This window comes from Rhopalosiphum padi, chromosome 1 (genome assembly GCF_020882245.1).
Source record: "Rhopalosiphum padi isolate XX-2018 chromosome 1, ASM2088224v1, whole genome shotgun sequence".
In the NCBI taxonomy this organism is placed as follows: Eukaryota; Metazoa; Arthropoda; class Insecta; order Hemiptera; family Aphididae; genus Rhopalosiphum; species Rhopalosiphum padi.
Genome location: NC_083597.1, coordinates 77819514 through 77842538, shown reverse-complemented (window position 1 = coordinate 77842538; position 23025 = coordinate 77819514). Strand labels below are relative to the sequence as shown.

The 23025-nt window shown below is 26.2% G+C and overlaps 4 protein-coding genes across 4 annotated transcripts in view; 2 read left to right on the top strand and 2 right to left on the bottom strand.

Moving 5' to 3' along the window:
* Window positions 1–437: 437 nt before the first annotated feature.
* Window positions 438–6390, bottom strand: LOC132932446 (exportin-2). The gene is made up of 21 exons (XM_060998826.1): window positions 6133–6390; window positions 5973–6057; window positions 5741–5892; window positions 4904–5105; window positions 4676–4833; window positions 4489–4581; window positions 4328–4420; window positions 4096–4263; window positions 3876–4005; window positions 3579–3742; window positions 3098–3284; window positions 2799–3000; window positions 2595–2698; window positions 2353–2509; window positions 2160–2251; window positions 1887–2095; window positions 1735–1832; window positions 1513–1680; window positions 1288–1434; window positions 932–1092; window positions 438–873 (listed from the first exon to the last, which is right to left on the bottom strand). The coding sequence occupies exons 2-21, from the start codon at window positions 6055–6057 to the stop codon at window positions 719–721; spliced, it is 2925 nt and encodes a 974-aa protein (XP_060854809.1). The 5' UTR covers window positions 6133–6390; the 3' UTR covers window positions 438–718.
* Window positions 6391–7676: 1286 nt separating this feature from the next.
* Window positions 7677–9739, top strand: LOC132917874 (NADH dehydrogenase [ubiquinone] 1 beta subcomplex subunit 9). The gene is made up of 3 exons (XM_060978848.1): window positions 7677–7928; window positions 8369–8511; window positions 9414–9739. The coding sequence occupies exons 1-3, from the start codon at window positions 7831–7833 to the stop codon at window positions 9605–9607; spliced, it is 435 nt and encodes a 144-aa protein (XP_060834831.1). The 5' UTR covers window positions 7677–7830; the 3' UTR covers window positions 9608–9739.
* Window positions 9740–10926: 1187 nt separating this feature from the next.
* Window positions 10927–11800, bottom strand: LOC132917114 (translationally-controlled tumor protein homolog). The gene is made up of 2 exons (XM_060977684.1): window positions 11322–11800; window positions 10927–11200 (listed from the first exon to the last, which is right to left on the bottom strand). The coding sequence occupies exons 1-2, from the start codon at window positions 11673–11675 to the stop codon at window positions 11033–11035; spliced, it is 522 nt and encodes a 173-aa protein (XP_060833667.1). The 5' UTR covers window positions 11676–11800; the 3' UTR covers window positions 10927–11032.
* Window positions 11801–16279: 4479 nt separating this feature from the next.
* The window catches only part of LOC132921424 (formin-like protein), a 31091-nt gene continuing 24345 nt past the window's right edge, over window positions 16280–23025 (top strand). The window contains exon 1 of the mRNA XM_060984451.1: window positions 16280–16901. Within this exon, the coding sequence (XP_060840434.1) occupies window positions 16650–16901 (252 nt within the window). The 5' untranslated portion in view covers window positions 16280–16649. The remainder of the gene's footprint in view (window positions 16902–23025) is intronic.

The following is a 23025-nucleotide window of genomic DNA, read 5'->3' as shown; positions in this document are numbered from 1 at the left end:
TTAATTTATAAGTAATTTTACAGTACAATGTGCTTTCTGGCAGATCAGATAATTCCAGACCACTTCTATACAAACAGTTTGGTATCCTCTATAGTGTTCATGGTTTTATGATAACACTAAATTACTTTGTCACTCTTATATCAGTTTTTCTAAAATTAGAATATATATTATACCCGACACCAGTGTTTATTTCAGACCTACTGTCCCAGAGGAGGGTTGTAAATTCTCAAGAGGGTATTTAATAGGAGTAAATAATATCATGCAGAAATGCCATACAATTTTTCGGAAGGGGGATACACACCTGTCAATTAAAATGTTTTTCATATATTTGTGGTTATTATTAATACTCTTATTTTGTTTTATTTGAGATTCCATTGCCCTTGTGATCATATCATTTTTAATTAATTGTTAATTTCTTACAATAAGTATTTATAAACTACAGTAATATGAACATATTTTATTCTAATAATTTTGTAAACAAGATAAAAAATATACACATTTTAAAATTTAATTTAATTATTAACTAAAAAAAAAAAATGTTATTTATTATTATATTGTAACAGGATTGAAAAAAGCTTTTTGTGTTTGTGGCTGTTAAACAAAATAATTATTTAAAATTCAAGAAAAATAAATTATTTTTCAGATACATACAAGATACAAAACTCATTAATATAATAATGTTGGAATCTCTGATGAATGAGACAGTGACACATACAATTCACATAATTTGCACATTGAGACTAATTAGATAGTTTTGAATTTGTGCACGCCGCTCTTCAGTAATTCCTTGACTCATTAGTATAGAAACTCGTCCAGGTAATTGGTTCATGAGTTTGGTTAATGATTGACCTAGGAACATTTTTGCTTCAACTCCTAAAATACACAATACATTAATAAAGTTAATTATCATAATATAATATTTGTTACATACCTTCTAAAGGATCATATTCAGTTTCACTTGCAAAAGCAAGTTGCGAATAACCGGCTTCATAAGAATTATCATTATCATCTTGTAATAATTTATCTTCTAAATAAACAGTTTCATCTTCTGGAAGTTCAAACAAGCAAACAACAGATTGAAGAAGAAGAGCCCTGTAACATTGTTTTTAGTTATTTTAATTATTACTTAAATAACATAATTTTTAAAAATTATTTCCTTACATACTTAATTAAACTAGTAAATTATTTTAATAGATGACATAAAACAAAATATTTTAATTTAGTAGTTAAGATATTAATAAGTGCACTATACTTATTTTACCGTATTTCGTAAAAAAAAAAACATACCAAAATTGTGCATAAGGTCCGTCAATTAGCTTTTGAGTGTCTGTAAGTACCTTTATGATGCCAACTGCAGTAATTTTTTTATTAATATTTCCAGTTACTTTTTGAACATCTGGTAACATAATTTTCTCCAGCAACATACCAAACATACTAAAATATAATTAGGTTTATTCAACAAATAATTTCTCAAAATTATTATTAACAATAACATTTACAAAAAATACCAACCCATTTTGAATTGAATCTATGAGATCCACCATAAATGACGCACCATATTTTATAACACAGAAGAATATAAACACAATGAGTTCACGTATAAATTTAGTAGTTTTAGATGAAGTTAGTCGTTGAAACAAGAGTACAAATATATTTTTCATCTGAGATTGTAGTACTTCCCTGAAATGAGTTCATAATTAAATCAAATTTATAAATATTGATGTGTTAACTAACATAGGACAATGCTCTATTATCGTTTTCAGTAATCTGAATCCTTCTTGATCCTGTGATTTTGATGCAATAAGTTTTTGAAACACGCCTAAAAGTCCATTCTAAATTTTTTTATAAATTAATAATTTTCTACAGGTAAAATTTAAAAAACTTACAATATTCAAAGATTTCTCAAAATTTTCTGGAGAAGTTTTACGCACATATGATCTTAAGAGTCTAACTAAAGGATGAATATTACTGGTTTTTTCCCAAAGCATTGGTGTCAATAAAAATGGATATAATATTGTATAGGTGTCACCCACATTGCCAGGACTGTGGAATTCAAGTAGCTGAGCCAATAATTGGAACGTATATGGCATAAATTCTATAAATTTTTATAAAACCAATGTTAGGGTATACGATAAAATAACAAAACTGGCTCATCATACCCAAGATATCTTGCTGCAAAATAATTTGAAATATAGGAAACAATACTCCTTCAAATGAACCAACTCCTTCGGGTGTTACAGTGCAGACTAGTCTAATATAAAAAATACAAAATAGTATACAATTTGTTCTATACACATTTAAATAAAATTATAAATTTACGAATGCTGTAATCTAATTTGGAATTAAACTTACTTTACACAAAATGAAATAGTTTCAAAAAGAAAATGATTGAATTCTGGCTGACTAGGATTACGAGCAACAATAGTAAGTTTGTCAGTCAGGACAGGTAAGAGTTCAGCCAAAAGAGGAATTATTTGTTGTTTCAGTGTGAAAAATGTTCTCATTATAGCTATTAATATATAAACAAATATACATTGCACAATATAATTATAAAATAGGAATAAATAATTAATAAAAAATGTTATTAATTTTACCTTTCATTGTATGGCTATTTTCTTCTGAACCAGGTTTTGTTAAAATTCCAAAGAGGGATTTAATTAGTTGTTCTGCAAATGGAGATAATGTAGCTGCATCAACCCTAAAGATCAAATAAACATAACAATAGATTTTTATATTCTAAACCATTAATTTATTTTTTATAATAATTAACTTAAATTATTAATGGAAAATATACTAACACTGGTGTTTTAGAGTCTGGTCGTTTCAAAAGTAAAATTTTATCAATAGCAGCTGCAGCATAAATCCTAACAACTACACTCTCAGCTTCTAAAAGCTTTGTAAGTGCTGGTAATGTGCTAACAATAACTTGAGGAGGTAATACACTACGGAAAGTCACTATGTATTTAATTGCATCAGCTTTCATAACAGGCATTCCATTAACTAAATACATTAAACATTGATACATTTATTAACATACTTGTAAATAATTGAGTAATTTGTATAAATGTTTATATGTATTAAGGCACTGTGTACTCACTATTTGGTTTTGCTAGTTCAGGTAATACATGCATAGTGGTAAATTCTTCTAAATTAACAAGTTCACTAATTTTAGTAGTACCATGACGTTGAGTACTTCCCTTAGATGCTAGCGTTGTTACCAAAAACAATGCAGCATCTTTACTACGCCAATTTTGTTCATTAGCTGAATATTGCTCTAACATTGACTAAAATTAAAATTAAAAAACGTTAGTTTATATAAATAAATATATATATACAGTCTAATCAGTAATCACGATAACTCGAACCTAAAGGGAGATAAAAATTTGTTTCAAGATATGTATTATTCGAGATATATAACTCAAATTTATATTAATTTATATTTCTAGGGGATTTAAAAAAAAATTGAGTTGCAAAGTTTTTAAAGTTATTGAGGTTTAAGTTATCGTGACTAGACTGTATATATATATTTGTATGTGTGTGTGTTGTTTTATAAATTAAATAGTACTAAATAATCATACTTTCACATATAAACCAAATGAAGACATAGTAACTTGTTCAAACTCCTTTGAAAGTGCCTTAACTAGATCACATGCTGCTCTTCTTCTTGTATCCACATCAGAACCTTCAATGTCTCTACGAATATATTCTTCTGGGTTGTCTTCAAATAATTCTTCGTCTGATGCTAAAGTTAAGCATGGACTAATTAATAAAATATAGGTAGATAAAACTGTATACATTTAATAACGTTAACAGTTATTGTTTCTGATACTTTTATTCCTTCAATAATAATAAAATGAATATAAAGTTTTGCATACCTTTAAATTGCATGTTAGGAATAGCAACTTTTTCACAAATAGCAGAAAAAACTGATGGATCATCAAAAAGGTCACGATACTGTGGTTTAATAACAGTCGTTGACAAAAATTGCAAGGCATTTATAACAAGCTAAATAAATTATAAGATTTTTTTAAATAAATACTTATAGTTAAAATGTAATAAAAATTATTAATTAAAAGCTAAATGATTAATAATTACTGTGTCGTATTTAGGTTGTGATCCAGCCTTGATCAATAATTTCCAAATAATTGTAACTAATGATCGCATATAAGATGAAAATTCTTCTTCATATTTTTGCGCATATAATGATATATTTTCACAAATTTGTGATTGAATTTGATGCAATACACCAGTTTCATCATCACTCTTTGAAAACAAACAGATATATAGATATACAATAGTTATACATATTTTTAATGTTAAAAATTACCTCAGTTTCCAATTCTTTAATTTCTAATTCTAACAATTTCTGGAAATTGCTAATCCAAATTTGCATATTATCTTCAAAAAATTCAGGAAGATCCTATTTAATATTACAATAAATTACAACTTTTTAATTATTAGTATATAAAAATTACAATGTTTATTTACTTGATAGTTTAATGAATAAAATATTTTAGTCAGTACAAGTATAACATTATAAACTTTAGGATCTTTTGAAACTTCACATAAATTCATAGTAAGCTGAAAATAAATTGTTATTAGTAACTTAAAAATGTACATTTTGTTTTAGTATACTAAAGAAATAACTTTAATTTAGTGAATTTTACAAACTTACAACAAATAATTCAGTTAGAGGTTTAGCCAAAGTGTCTAATACAAATTTTATTTCAGTCCAAAGCTTTTGAGACTTAAGCTCATATCTATATTTTCTAAACAATGAATGAGCAGTCTCTAACGCTCCATTGATAGGTGTTAGATCACTAGTTGGTGCATCTATTACATGGAACAATATTACATTTTATAATATAATAACAATAATACATCAAAATTGTGAATCTCATACTAGCAAATGCAGCGAAGTTTTCAATAATTGTTGTCAATAAATTTGGCCATTGGTCTGGGAAATCATGTTTGCCTATAAGTGAAATAGCGTCACTTAATTGCTTTTGAACAGCATCTGGAGCACTCAACATAACAGTCACAATTTGTTCTTTTATTAATATGCGATCTTCTTGATGTATTTTGTTTTGAAGCGTGTCTTCATCCTAAAAAATATTATATTTTTGATAAATTAGAGTAAAAAAGTACTGCATGTCATTCATTCGTGATTTATCTATATAAATTTGACTTTTTTTTAAAGAAAAAATATTGAATAATAACTTTTTTTTTTGTTTTACTAGTAATAGCTTATAATAACACTCAACACACCACTTTATTATTTTAATTATTGATCAAGGAATGGTATTATTAATGAATCAATTTGATAAACAATAAAACAATATTTTATTTATTTTGAAAATGGTCAAAACATAAATTATGCTTTGAAACTATTAACAACTAATGATAGATAATAGAGGTTGTCTAGTAAACATTGTAACAGCTTATTAGATGTTCATATCAGAATTAGAAAGAATTCATAGTGATTTATAGTTGACAAAATATGAATTCCTGAGTTTTAAGATCATAATGTGTGTAAGAATTCTAAGAAGAACTATAATCAACGAGTTTAAATATATTTGATTCGAGAATATTCAATTAAGTTGTAGAGGTATTTTTAATAGCAGATAAGAAATATAGTTTACCAATTAACTAGACGAAATTTACTATAAAAATTGGAAAAAAATTGTTGTTATTTTGAACATTTTATTATTGTATAATATTTATTAACTTATATACTTACAATATGCCAATTTCGTTTTATGTAGTTCTTAAATGTAACCGATCCAATTTTCTTAACCAAATCGACATTTACATCATTTGGCGCACTGATAATGTGAAGTAATAATAATGGATAATTCTTATTACATTCAATTGAAAGTAAGAAATTTTCAGCTACAAAATAATCATAATAGGTATTTATGTATAATATATGTAACACATGCTTACAATTAAATACTGGTAATTATTCTTACCTTGTTTGCGTTCACTTGGATCAGGACTTAATGTGGCTTGGAGGCATTTCACCAAATTATTAATATTACTAGTTGAAATTTCCATCTATGGAAAAAATATAAATATTTATTTTACAATACATATTAAATAATAATTGTGTATAAATAATCTCAAACTAACCGTAGAAAACGTTTAAATAAGTGAAGAAATAAAATGTATATATTAATTACAGTAACTTATACTTGTTACTAGTTTAAACAAAAAAATTATCCAAAAAAATACGTAGGTACTTCAATAATATCTTAAGAGAAATACCGGATAAAAATGTTAGTGTATATTTATTAAAATACTAAAAACAAATATATCACGTTAGGATATTACCTAACCGTTCCTTCGAAAATAACGAAACTTCGGCCAGGCGGCTAGGGAAAGACCAAACAAAACATTATCAATTTTGTTAACTAAAACTGTTTATCTATCAGGTTTACCACATTAATTATTTTCAAATACTGATAATATCATGGCTAAATATATTATATTCTCAATTCTGTTTCTATACTTCGTAACACTATACTATCTATACTTCGTTTCTATGCTTCGTAAGATTTAGCCATGAGCCCATGAATAATATAATTTAGGCATTTAGCGCTATTTTAGTATTATACTATTAAAATTAAACCACAGAATAGATTAAGTCTTTTCTTTCATCATTGAAATTTGAATAAACTACTTTTCAAGCAGCTATCTCAACATCCAAATTCCAAATATCCAATGCTTTAATCACAGAACAATATAGAAGCGACACTCAATTACTCAATCACAAATTTTATTCTGTGATTCAATCGACACACTCGAGACCAACCAAGAAATAAAGCAATACAATATAATGGCAAAACATATATTGCACCTATTATTGTGTGGATAATTATCTTTAAAATGTTTTCATAAATCTTTAATACACCGCCGAAAAATGAATTAGGGAAAAAACCCATAATTTATTTTGTTTAAGTCCTCGACTTAAATCATTGATTTGTTACTTTAACTTGGTTTTAAATAGACCTAAGACAGCTAAAATCATTAACATTAGAGAATAGAGAATACTAGAATAATCTTTTATTGTTTTAATAATTATAATAAATTCATGATTGTTCATTTGTTCATATAATGACGGTGGCGCCAATTTGTTTTTAAATTCCTGGGTTAAAAATATGTCTATAGTCTATAATTAATATAATTATGTCTTAATTGTATATTGGTATTTACCACAAACATTTGTTACCATAATAGTATAATACTATAATTCCATCACCATGTATTTTCAAAATATACAGTATTATTTAAAATTGTATTTCAAAAAGCGATATTATAAAATTGAAAATCTTCAATCGCAATATTTGAACGTGTCTCACCTATTACAACTTTTGGGGGCATTCACACATTACTTAGTGTCACTAAAATGACTGCATTTTTAAAATCTCAAAACTTATTGAAGAATCAAAAAATATTATATTCAGAACTTTTAACTAATGGTTAATGTGTTTTAATATCTGTCCGAATCTATGGTAGGTACTAGGTAATACCCCGTCACCACAAAGAAAATCATATGTTTTGTTATCGTTGTAAACATAATAATATATTATATTTTAAATATATATCATATTATATTATAAATATATATACTATTTTTTTTTTCTAATACGAGATGAGAAGTACCTCCTATTGCTCTATGATAACGGTGATAAGAATGAAAATTTTTCAGATTTCGGAATAAGAATTTCAGAATATTCAATAGGTACTGAGAGTTATCTATTGGAGTTTTCGCAATTTGTTTGTAATATTCGTATATAATATAGTAAGGGGATTACATTTTACCTTACCATGTCTTATATACCGTATGAGATAATTACTCATAAAAGACAAGTATGTTCACTTTATAAAAAAGCATGCAGAACCATCGAGGATTGGTATCATTACAGGTAAAACACTTAATTATTTCGATCAAATAATGTAATACCAATAATAATATTATTAATTTTAAAATTAGTATTATAAATATCATTATTACTCTTAAGAAAAATATTACATTGTAATACAAACAAAATTAATGAAAAAAAAAAAAAAAATGTTTGTATTTAGTTTTAATTTACATTTAACTTATTTAGTATGTAACCTTGGATTATTTTAACCATTTGTGTGTATTCTAAATTTTTTTTAGTATAAAATATTACACTATATAGATCTAAATTGTATAAATTGTTTTATTTAATTATAAAGGTCACAGCTGAAGTTGACATTCAAATTATTAAATAAATACGAAGTGTGGTTACAATGATTGTCATTTATTATTCCCAAAAATGTGTTAATAAGTAACCATAATATAATACCATTTATTTAATTATTTACTTTATTTTTCTAGACCATTGATGCGAATTAATATTGTCCGCTTAAGAAAACGTTTTGATGACAACAAAAATGTAATAGATGTACCAACTGCACAAGAATTGCTGAAAAAAGGTCAACATGAGCTATGGGCTAATCAACATTATTCTCCTCATCAGTGTAAGTAAAAGTACATAGCTACATAAAAGTTGATTAAAAAATTGTAAAAATTACATTCTATTATCTTAGATAGGAGATATAATAATTTTTGTCTTTACTGCTGATATGAAAATGATTTATATTGTTAAAATAAAATGAAAGGTATTTTAGGATAACATAAGGTCATAAGATTTTAGTGTAGATCAGTGGCGTACCCAAGAATTTTTTCGGGGAGGGCTGATCAATTTTTATAAAGTACAATTCAAGATTTTTGTAGTGGCGATTTTCTTAGATCATTAAAAATTAAAATAATTTCTTGATATTTCGGGGGGGGGGGGCTGCAGCCCCATCCGCCCTCCCCCTGGTATAGCTAACTAATATAAATATTTAAAAGGTGTTTAGGTACAGATTTAACATTTTATTAATTCATGAAATATTATTTAACTCTGTACTACCCAAATACTACACCAAGCTTAACTCATTGATGGTGCAGATACCCTACACCCCTTGTGTGCTTGCCTATGACTAGTACAGTAGTACCTACTATATATTAGTAAAAGTTCTTATTAGTTCTTATTTAATCAGTCTGTTGGCTAGACAGTGGAATTCATTTTATAATTTGACTATATTTATACATAATATATATGATGTATAATGTAATAAAATTTCACCCCCTCCCCCAAATAGGTTGTAAATACACCACTGAGGCTTAACAAAGTATTTACCATTAAGTAGTGGCTTATTCTGATTCCATGAAAATTGAATGAGTATTAAATGCCATAGCCTATTATTCATAACTGAGCTTAAAAAATAATCATTAATATTAAAAAAAAAAATCAAATGTAAATTATTTACCTTTTTCTTTTTTATTCTTTTTACTATGTTATACTAATATTATGTATGTATATACATTTATTTTTTAGTTCCATCTTCACCAGGCGGAACAGCATTTGACCGAGATTGTTTCCCTCCCGACTGGGTTTTGGATTCTTGGCATCCATTAGAAAAAGCACAGTATCCAAAGTACTTTGCTAAAAGAGAAGAGCGCAAAAAAGAATACATAGCATTATGGGAAAAACGCTGGGGAAAGCCATTCATTCCACATGACGAACATTAAATAGATTTTCTTTTTGTGGATTGTAGTGGATTTTTTATTGATTGTTGCTTATTAGCGATTGTTATCATAAAATAATATGATGTATCATGTATGTAAAATAAATAATGAATAAATTTAGATTTCTGAATTAAATCATCATTTTCATTTTTAAATTTTAGTTATATTCATAACCATATTATTTATAGGCAACTAGTAATTTCTTAAAAAGTACCTTGAGATTAAAAACATTTAACTAAATTTTATTAATTAATAAAAATATTGATGAGTCATATTATGTTGTATCAAATAGTATCATTATTCATATTTCAAAGTTATTGGTAATCCTACAGACTGACAGCCAACATTTAAATTGGAATAATGGTACAATCACAATTTGCAATGTAGTACATGATATAATATATATAATATTATAAATGAACGGGTCATCCAATATTTTATTTATATTATTCAATACCTATTCAATGTAGATTATTTAAATGTTTAAATTTAAAGAGTATTTTTCTTTAATTTTACCATGAGGCATATAGAATTAAATATTCTTAACCACTAAATTAGAAATATATTTCAATAAATGTATCTATATTATGTTAAATTGAATGATAAAAATTTAAAAATATTTTGATAGTGAATTTAAAAACTATTGAGATATTAATTATTATTTATTACATATTTTAAGTTCATTATGTCATAATTTAGACCACTGTCAAAAGTGTCAAGCAAATAAACCAAAAACTTATTTCTTATTAATACTCATTACTTTCTAAAATAACCTCATCTTTTTGAAATAATTTTCAATAGTATTATAGTTATTTTATTATCAGCCCTCTATAGTCAGTGTCAATTTTCTGTACATTATAATTGCTTACTGTCAAAGAGGTATTAAAAATATTCATAGTTGTTAATATATTATCCAGTCAATACCTACTATTTTCCATTTTTTATCAAAAATAAACTGCCAAGTTTGAAAATTAATCACATATGTAACAGATATTTCAAATTAAAAAATTATAAATTTGATTATTATTTATAACAAATGAGTCGCATGATATTAATTCTAAAAGAACTATCAATGTCATAACTTAATTAAAACATAAAGACAACATTAGTCACTACTCAATACTTTTCAACTTGATACAGTATATTTAGTGTTGTCCACATTAATTAAGTTGTTGTTTAATTTTTAATATTTTAATTAAAAAGTAATATCAGTGATTAACCCAAAGCGTCAAATCAAAACCAGTTATATTAAATTATAAAATAATAAATTTCAGATTTATTTAATTGTTTTTGGTTATGCATGGATAAATAAAAATACAGTATTTTGTTTCAAAAAATTATTTTTATATCGCTTAATATAGTTGGTATAGCGAATAATGTTTAAGCAAATACATTGAAAATGACATCATTGAATCAAATAATATTTGTTTAAAATTTTTCTTCATCGAGCCCGTGTTTGAACAACATTAACACTGGTACATTGTCGTCACCAATGTCTCTGTATTCAAGCATAGCAACCATGCCATTTTCAATATCCATATTTTCGCCTGTGAAGAACTGGAGGTCTTTAAATCTTGTGAGCAGATCTTTCATAACCTGTGTAAACATAACAGGACGATATTAACTCTAGGTAAAATAACTACCCAGCATATTGCATAAAAATGCAATATAACATAGACATATCCACAGATACAATAAAAAGACCCGTTAAACTTACTTTGTTGATATTGGTTTTGAAGACGTCCACCTCGGTGCTACCGTTTTCGACCATTTTGTCCACTAATCGTTTCATGTACTCTTTGAGGTACAGAGTGAACGACTTCTTATCCGGGAATGCGTATGTCTCCATAAGACGATGGTTGAGCACTACGTCTACACCGCTTTCTACAGCCTCATCATTGTCTTCGCTAGCCTCTTCAGCGGATGGGTTGGCACCGTCAAGCGTCACGTCGCCCAATCTCCGTGTGATCAACTTTCCGTATACTTCGTACAAGACGCCGTCAACGAGTTTGAACTTGTAGGTGTCCGAGAACATCTCGTCGCCGGAGAAAATATCTTTGAAGATCTTCATTATTAAAAATAGGTGACCGGGGATGAACGGTAAAAAATTAAAAACGACAGACAGTTACTGACACGCGGCCAGGGCAGTGGAAAGAGGGCAAAAGACCCGAAGTACAAAAGAATCCGACTAAAAAGGAATAACGTGGAATTTATCACTTTGATATCATGAAAAATGTTCGATTTTTTCTGCTCGATTACAAAGAGGTTGGATAATACCATCGTTTTGTTTTGCATGAAATCTCTGTAATCGTGTTTATGGCGGGAAAGTTTAATATACATTTTGATATTCATTGATGTGTTTATTTTTTAACTACATCTTTCTTGCTAAGAGTAAGAATTTACTGAAATTCACTGAACTCATCATGTCATGTTCTATACATTCAATAACATTGATAACACATTGAGTTACTCGGAAGCTGAGTATATTCATTATTTCAATTACCTATATATTATGAGTTATGACTATATGAGTATAATATGACATGGTTAAAATCATACCTAATACATTTATTTTACTCTACGCTACTTACCGAATTTTAAGTTCTGATATTTTCGTAAAAAATGACCAAAAAATGGGAATTTTCAATTCTTTTAAAGTTTTAAATGGTAAGATTTCAATAGTCACCAATGTTTAACTTTTAAATTTTCTACATAGTCATATGGTGGCGTATTTTGAGTGATTTTTTAAAGGGTTGACCAAAAAATCTCTTAAATTTGAATAATTCCTAGTTCTTAAAAATTTTACACGATGTACCTTTGGTAATATAAGTCTAAAATATTATTGATATTTATAAATCTGTATGCATACTGTAAACACATAGCTATAGGTATAATTATTTGGTTTAACTGTGAGAAATGTCATAGATATTTTAAATGGGTGGGTATAGACACATTGGGCTTGAAAGTTATTTCAGTTTTTTTAGTTAATTTTTTAATTATTTTAAATTTTTACCTTAAAATAGTTTTATATTATATTATACAAATGACAATTATACATAGATAAATGTTATGATTATATTTAATCATGGAAATCATAATAAAATAACGAATAATGTATTTAGTCAGTACAGGACTTTTTTTTCCTATGCTTGTTGTTAGGGGCTTTTATTCGAATACCTATATAATATCATACTATAAATCAGGGATGGGCAACCCGCGGCCCGTATTGGAAAGTTTTGCGGAATTTATCAAACATTTATAAAAAAAAAAATTATTTGTATTTATGTATTAAATACATATTAAATACATTGTATTTCCAAATTGTTCCGCAAGCTCATTTGGGTTGGACACCCTTGCTATAAATTATAATAGTTTGGTTTACACGGAATGTTGGTAAACCAACTAGATGCAAAAATTATTCATTAATTTAAGTGGGTAGGTACTTATACTTTATATTCTTATTCTGTTTGTCTATGTTGGGTCTCAGTGACGTAGTATATTTTACTGTCTTTTGCACCCTTTTTTTATTTATCCTGTATTAATTTTTTATCTTCTATTAATTTAACACGCTCTAATAATAGAAATTCATACAACTGGTTTTAAAATTGAATAACGATGGTTGTAAACTTCAAACTTATAATACTCACAACTATTTTTTGTCACTAATAAATGTTGTTCGTTCAAAGTACGTATGTAACGGTAAACGGTTAAAATCTCATAATATTTCACTAAAATAAAATTGGACGATACTCGTTTACGTACATTTAACATTTTTTGCGACTCGTTTGCGTACAAATGCACAACTCAATCATGCACACGAATTTTTAATACCTACATTAAATGACCCCATACGTAGAACTCGTTTGCGAACATAAACTATACCAAAACTGCAAAAGTCTACCAAAACTCAAAAGATATTTTCCTTATCACTTTTACAGGCTTAGGACCGTCTGTAATCTGTATGGTGTATATAGTATCATTAACATCACACGGTCACCTCGTTCAAGGTTCAACTATACCATAGGCATAATAGTAATAGCCTATAATATGGTATATAATTATATAATAACAAAAAATAGCCGAATTATCACCGGCTTGTTACTTGATTACACTCAATTCAATTAGTGCGTGTATATCTTATCCATAAATGATAAATCGTATCTACTATCTTGCACTAGGTACTAAGTTCCAATATAAGTCTAAATTGAGTACCCAAACGAGTCGTCATTTTACAGGTTAAAATGTGTATTAGCTGGTTTTCACATTTTTCATCGTACGCAAACGAGTTGTCAGTTTACAGGTAAAAAATTGTGCACTGTGCGTACATGAGTATCACCGATAAAATTATTCTATACACGTGGTTGATTAAAAATAAAATAAAATAATGGATGTAAAATAAAGTGGTTATTTCTCAAAATAATATTTTAATATATATGGAATTTATATATTATATTATCTACCTATACACTGGCTACACTTTAACAAATTGATTATAAGTTTAATAATGTATCACAATTAAATAAATAATAATATATGTGATATGCCGCATGGTCATTCAAATATTCAATAGATATGCTGCATAATTTTATAGTAAATGTATTATTTAATATACTGTTTTATTAAAAATTAGAGTAACCTATGTAAAAAAAATACAAATGAGTTTATACTAAATGCTATTAAGGTCTTCGAAATTCAAATTGCAATTTTATTCGATAAAATTAAAAATAACAAAAAATAAATAAATTGTATTTAGGTATGTCGGTATGTGTAACCGGAATAAAAGTTAAGGAAAAAAAATCGACAGGAAAAAACAACAAGGATAATAGGAGACAAGGCAATGAAAAACCTCGGTAAAAATGAATAATAATAACAATAAAATAATAATATTAGTTACTTATAGTATTTGATATTTTGTTTAAATATAAATATATAATAGTATAAAAATCGTATATTGTATAACACCACTAGTACTCATAATTATAATTGTTATAGATAGCATTGATTATATATTATGTATTTATAATCAATGTAGATAGGTACCTGTTCAAAATTTTATTTGCACATATCAAAATTCTAAAAAGAATATTCTGCTTTAGAATATGAAATTAAAAATATATGATGATACTAAGAAAGTTATAATGTATATATAGAAGGTTATAGGTACTTACTAATAATAAAAAAATTGATTTAATGACTTCAAAATGATCTAAGTAAGTAAGTTACATATTAATCATATTATGTATTTCTCGGAGGAAAGATAATCATCCTGCAGTATAAAAATTAAACATTTTTTCGTATAAACTATAAACTGAAATATTTGAATGCATTTCACTGCAGTGAGTTTATTCTATAGTAACAGAAAAAAATGCTGTGATATCTTTAATATTAAAGGAGATTTTTTGTAGACAATAATTGACTATAGTTTGTAATATTTATACAAATATTTATAGATATATGTTGACAAACGCGAACGCAGGAAAAAATTTCGGAGGGAGGGGGGGAGGTTTGAAAAATGTTCATAAATACCATACTATTTAATTGTAGGTCAGGTAATTTAATTTTTGTTCCTGATATTTCGGAGGGGTCTAAAACCTAAATCCCCTCTGCGTTCGCGCCTGTATGTTGATAAACATTTAGTACAAAGTTGCTTAAAAGTCGTTCTACTGGAACTAAGAAAAAAGTTAAACAGGTTTTATTCAAAACCACCATTAGAAGTTTTGAACCTTGCAAATATATTATGCTTATCATTTATTAAAACATGTTATGTTTAATGTTCGTCTATAGTTTAGACTCTATACATATTAAAGACGATAGACGATAGTTATTAAAATTGAAAATAGCAATAGGTAAATAAAAAAATTTTAGGTATAATCTCTTATTCTTGTTTTTGTGTACAGCCTTTTAAGTTTAAGAGGAGGCCACACCAGCATTTGTTGTCTTCGTGTTACATAGGTACCTACATACAATATAGCAAATTTTAATTTAGCCGAATCCATTTTATGTTGTTACCTTAAATACTAGAATAAATGTACCTATTATCGAACTTAAAAGTAAGAATATTATCTAGACCTTCACATAGGCAAATAGGCTTTATAAGTATTATAAGTGATTATGTTGTATAAATAATATGATAATATACCTATATGGCTATACGGTTATACTAGTTACTAAAGGAAAATATAATATATCCTATATTCAATAGGTATAAATAATATTATAAAAATTATTAATAATTGATAATTATTCATCTTACATCTTTACAATATTGTATTACTTATAATAGTTAACAATATCTAGGTATATAACCGTATAGCCATAAATAACTATACGTCTGTTCGTAAATATAATATTATAATACTTAGTTCGTATTCGTTGCAAACAACTTCAATACTTGCAAGTTACAAATGTATATAGTACCTACACTTATACGTATAACGTTAGCAATACAATATTCATTATGTTACATATATTTAGTATTTACAATTTTACACTTATTTATTTAAATATTTTATTATTTTAAAAACTAAAAAGCATCCATTCGAATATATTTTATACATCGATGTTGTTACCGAGAGTTTTGTAATATGACAATCAGGCAACACTGCATTGATCAGAAACTGCCATCTCGTTTCGTCCTTTGGATTTACTACTGTCGACTATGGAGTGTTGAGTTTGCCGCCGTTGGCCGCTACGCTACATAATATTATTGTTGTCAATCGTTTTTAGTGTTTTTACTTTTTAGTCTCTCAGTAGTCAGCACTCGCGAGTGGATGAGCGATACTGTTGTTCTCCGTCCGTGTGATAAAAAATTCGAATTTCTGTTTTTTTTTTCTTTATTTTTTTGTTTTTTTTTTGTTATTTAAGTAAAATTACAACACCCTTATTAATATCGTGTCAATAATGCTATGTTCTGTGTAAATATTATTATGTGATCTTCGATTTTCTCATGTATGTGGCTGTCCATATGTTCGGACTGGCACCTGTTGCATTTAAGTTGATGTTTTTAGTTCTAATTATTCAATAAAAATCATCAAATCGATTTTAAATGCGGAATGGTGATGAGGTGAGAGTTTTATGTTGTTTAAAGTTTTTTGTGCCGCAATCAAAATTAGATGACGTGAAAATGGGCAACATACAAACCCGTAAGCCTGAATATAGCTCGCCGATTTCGACTCCACAGCATCAACTTCATTTACCTGTAGAATTGCCAAGGACTCATAATTTGCGAGCGAGTATTCGGACTAAAATACCAATGCCAGACAAGAGTGAGTTGGAAAGACGGTTCACTAAAGTCTTGGTATGTTATTTTTTTTTTTTAATATAAAATATAAATATTATGGTACCTAATTATTACTAGTTTTATGGCAGTTGATTAATTAATTCTTGATAAATATTTTAATAAACATAAATATGCCCAGTTACTAAAATAAAAACAAAACATATAATTATAATGTATTATCTACTGTATACATTATTATTATAATGTTATTATTTGTATTTTATAAATTTAATTATTTATCATATATAAATAGTATATAGAAAAATATGTTAGCTATTTAGTTTCTATCTCTATTGTATCTATATAATATTTGTGATTCACATTGTAAATTTAATTATCCGCCCATTATAAAAAAAAAAAAATTAACATACATTTTTAAACTATTATCTATACATAAATTATAAAACTATAATTCATTAAAAGTACTTTTAAATTACCTAAATAAAAATTTTAATAAATATTATATTTTTGTTTATTGGTTCAGGTTGAGTATTATAAATACTTTCATATTGGTTAGTTTGTTTTGGTTTATAAAAATATAAGTTATTGATGTAATAATATATTTTCATCTACGCAATTAACTCCTAAAATATATTTCGCACCCTTATAATAATTGTATCTCTGCATATATCTATTCTATTATAGATATTATTCATTAAGTATACTTACCAAAGTGCTTGCTTACTAATTTTTGTTTTTAAAAATATATAGGGTTCCTAATCGTTTTACATTTTATTGTATAAAAAACTGCTATTATGTACATTAATTATTAGTGTACTAGAATATTCTCACAATTTAGATTAATAATAATGACAATAATGTAATAATTTATAACCTCATAGGTACCTAAGCAGTCTATTGTTATTATTTTTTAATATTACTTTTTGGTACCTAAATATTATATAGAATGGAATAAATTTAGATAAATCTAAGTAATTGCTGATAGAAATTTTAAAAATTATAATAATATTATAAAGTGCATTATTTATAAATAATATTGTTGGAGGTGTAGGAGTTTAAAATAATGATAATATTTGTTTTATATTTAGTGACTAAATATTTGTTAATATTGCTCAGTATTGATTAGTGATACTACTAGTTATTTAATACAAATATAAAATATAACTTTATATTTTTAAAACCATAGGTTAGGTTAGGACCAAAATATTAGTGCTGTGCTCCTTGGGATGGCCCTGGTAATGATATGAAAAATATCCTTAAAAAGTGAATTAGTGCATTACCTGTCAAATACCTGCGCACGCCTATGTTTAAAATCATAAGTTATTTTAATTTAAATTATTAGGTATATTATTTGATTATTATGCAAGAATTTAAAATTAAAATAAAATGACTCAATACTTTTTCTAGTGTAATTTGTTAAAGTTTGGTGACTTGTGTTTACCTATTTATAATTGTTTAACCATTATAAATTGCTTAGCATTAGAAGATTATAGTATGTATCTCATTAAATTGTTCTTTTATAAATATTTAATTATATAACATTATACATCAGTGGTGTTAGACAGGAATTTTTATTTTGGTTTCATCATTATAATTTAACATATTATTACAAACAAATTCTAAATTATAATAAAATGTACATGTTTTTCTGGTAAATTGAAAAAAGAGGAGTTATCACATATTATGTTTATAAACCAATTGTTAAGTACAAAATTATGATATTTTTTTAAATTTAATCTTTATTATTTGAATATTGTAGTAAATAATTATTAAACTATTGTTTACTGACACATTAAAGAGAATATTTACTATGCATTAAACTTTTTTTTGTGGATTAGCTATAAGATCAGATATTTCATTTGTATAATAATATTATATTTTAAAGTGACATTATTCCTCTATATTAGATATAAAAACTATTTTAAACTAATTTAACTAGGTATTCAAGCAGTATTCTTAAATTTCAAAAACAGGCGAGAATAGGATACAGTTAGGTCGCAGTGGAAGTTAGTATTGTACCTATTATTATTCATATTATTTTTAAAGTTATGATAGAAATGGTAAATCACTACATTCTAAAGCTTATGTAATCAAATACATATATATATATATTTCCAATTTTCCATAGAAACAACTATTTAATCACTCGCAAACAGCATTAACTGAATAATGATGTTTAGGATTGTTCTAAATATATCTAGAAAACATATGGTTCTGCTTTCGGAGCCCTGCATATTATGATTAACTTTAATTAACCTTGTATTACATTTTTATGCTCATATTCTTTGAATTTAAAATTATTCAATCAATATTGAGATAAAAAGTGGTCACTGTTAACCATTATACTACACCTATTAAATATTCAAATAAATAAATTATCAAAATGTAAAGTTTAGGATTAATAAAATATTTTCGAGTTTTTACCATTAAAATTACCATGGTTTACGGCGTTAACGCTCTTATTTGTTTTCTCTTAGCACGCGTCATAGAAAATTTGTGTCCTTGACATTATCTATATGTTTGTATATTAACTTTTTTAAGATATTTTATTTTATATGCATGTCACAAGTACATATAAATTATAATTAAAGATGACTCAAATCTCTATTTAAAATTGAAATTTTGTAAAATACTAATATTCTAGAAAACTATAAAAAATTTCCAAAAATGGTTCTTACTTGGATTAGTGTTATTTTACATTAAAACCTTTTTTTATCCATATTAGTTTAAAAAACAGATTGGAATTTGTCAACAACTTTACTTTATACCGATATTTTTTTTTGTTTAAATTGTTCCTTACTTTTTTAAGAATAATTTAAAATTACAAAATAATTAATATTTATTATAGACTATACTACTATAGTGATGTATTATGTTAAACAATTTAAAAAAGAAATAAGTTAAATAAAAATCTATTTTTTGGTGGAAGTTTAATTCGATAAATATTGATCAACTGGTAATTTGGTATGATGGACAAATAGTATTGTTATGCATTGAGCGAAAAAAAAGCGTTCTCACGCACGACGCGCAGTTGTGACATGTGGAATTTAAATGTTATGGGTATTCATGCACACTAATTATAATTTACTACATTCACAACTACATTAGTAGGCATATGTATCATGTAGGTAGTCTTCCTTAAAAATGAAGCCTTAAGATATCCCTTTAAGAGGATGTCGGCACAATATTTGTTTTTTTTTTAATTTTGACGACCCACAGGCAACAAAGTAAATTGCGTTCGGCAGAATCAACCTTGTGTTGTTAACATTAGTAATAGAGTGAATTGGTCTATAATAAAGCTAGATCTGTTTTTATATTGGCTTTTTACGATATTTAAAATTTTAATCAAGATATGATCATTTTTTAATTGTATATTTTCTAAACTAATAACTTGCATATAAATTTAAATATCATAAGAAGGTCAACGTACAAATATAGATAATGTTCTAATAATGTAATGTAATCTAACCTTAAGTTGTATAATAGATTAATTCACTAGAATACTAAAGCTAACAATACAAAGTTGGAAAATTTGCCATGTTACCAATGGGCCAGAGAAACAAATGAGTAAATGACTAATACGTTAACGAGTACGTTACACCCGCATATTGTGTTGTCTGTTTTACACACGTTCGACACAATAAATTTTCGTTCACCAGTTTTAATAGTGTGCTTTTAGTTTTAATATTAGAGTGAATTGACGTATATTATTAAACTTTTAGGTAAGAATATTATCTATGTTCTCTCATTGATTTTTTACGATATTTTAATTTTTAAGTGAATTATGAGCATTTTCAAATATTTAATTTCTCATACTCATAACTCACTTTTTTTTTTTTTTTTTTATTTTACATTTTTATAATATACAATCTATTCCTGTGGAACAATAAGAATATGTGATAGTAGAATATTTAACATGATTGATTGATGGGAGGAGCTACCCAGTGGTAACACTGCCCTTGCGTGAGGTTACTGTTTTAAGTTTTTTTTTTTTTTTTTGAATCGTTTATTTTTATTTAGTTATTAAGAAGATCACGGCACCAATCTCTTTTAAGCCTTCTGGGGGGGTTTCCAGGAATTGTGAGGGAGGAGAGGTTTGAGATAAGTGGGTTGGTATGGGAGGGGAGCTTAGAATGGAAACGTTTGTAATAGGTAACTGCTTCTTCATGAACTGTTTTGATTTTTAGGTCAGTGTGTAAAGTTAAGTTAGAGATGTACGGTTCAGAATTTGTGATTTTGCGAAGAATTTTGTTTTGAAGGGTTTGTATTTGATTTATGTTGGTTTTTTTAGCATTGCCCCAGAGAATAACTCACTTAAAAATTAAAATATCGTAAAAAACCAACGAGAGAACACAGATTATGTTCTTACCTAAAAGTTTGATAATAGGTTAATTCACTCTAATATCAATACTAAAAGCACGCTGTTGAAACTGGTGAACGAAAATTTACTAAGTTGTATGTGTATAAGACGGAGACAATTAAGACGTCACGCGAGTGCGACGTCCTCTTAAACTCTTAAGTCTTAAGTTAAACAGTTAAAATCTCTGGTGGTTTTTTTATCATACAATAATTTACACTATTCACCCGTCAACATTTGTCTTAAGTATGGTTTATAAACGACAAAATAACTTTCTAGTATAATGGTTGCCAATTTATAAAATATTGAATATTAAATAATATAAATGTATCATATGCAGGTTATTAGAAACTTAATGGTTTATCCAAAAATCTGAGGTACTTATATTATTATTGGACTATTAAGATAATACGGGTACATATTGAGCTGTATTTTGTGATTACTGCCTGAGAAAACCTAACCGTAGATCATTTAAAACTTTTAAAGATAACAGTTAAAGATTAAAAGATCTCTTAATATTTATTTATAATTATTTCATGTAAGTACGTACAATTTCAGTAAAACCTTGAAAGTTTTCTTAGGTCTATATTTGTTTTAGTTTTGATTTACACTAGTTATTTGCGAGGTTATTTCAGTTATTTGGCTACACTTAATAGGTGCCGCCACACCAACATTTGTTTTTCTCTGTCTATCTCGCACTCAATGTAGGAACAAAGCTATACCGTTATTCCACGATTACGATTCTCTGGTTCAATTTAGAGTGAAGGCACCTATTATAATATATTTTATTATTTTATAAGGAAGAATATTTCTTTTGCATTGACCAGATTTTTAATATTTTGATTTTTGAATAAGTTATTAATGGTTAAAAATAATTTAAATTAAAACATGCTTATATTTATAAAAAATTAAAATTAAAAATCATCCAGTCAATGTACATGAATTATTTTTCTTTATAAATTAATAAAATATATTATAATTGGTGCCTTTGCCTCAAATTGAACCAGAGAGTTGTAATCATTGAAATTCGGATTACCTTTGTTAATATTATATTATGCGTGAAATAGATAGAAAAAACAAATGTTTATATGACAGCCTCTTAACAATACGAACCTTCACTATCGCTATTTAAAAAAAATAGTGGCTTAACTCAATATAATATTATTTTTGGTTTTTTAATATACATTTTTTTTAAAAGATACTTAATCACTATTCACTAAATGCAAATTAACAAAATTGAAAATTGAATATTTTATAATTTGTCCAAAAATTGTTTTAACTATTTTTAAAAAAAAAATATTTTATATTTTGTTATTAGTTTCATTTGAAGTAAAAAAATCTAACAAAAGTGTTATTAATACCTACGGTATAAATAATTTCGGTACCTATATAGTCATTAAAGATCATTTGAGCGGTGAAATTTTTTTATTGAACAAAATTATCAATATGATTATAGTAAAGATAAAAAATTGTTTAATTATATTTTATAGGCTAAAGCATCAATTTATGTTTAATAATAAAGAGTGGATATATTAATATAGGAATTAGTTTTTATTGTTTAAAGTAAGATGAAGTTATTCTTGTTTTCTTTAATATTATTGTATAATATATTTTATTATAAATTACTATTTGAGTATTAACATTACGTAAAATTACTAATTAGAGATAATATTATTTTACATTTCTGAGTTATTTAATTTGATTTATATTATTCACGATGGATTCAATTGTTGAATACCAGATTTAATAACGCCTGATTTTTCATACACTTTTTGGATTAACGTCATCGAATTTTTCTTTATGTAATCATTTTGATTGTACCTA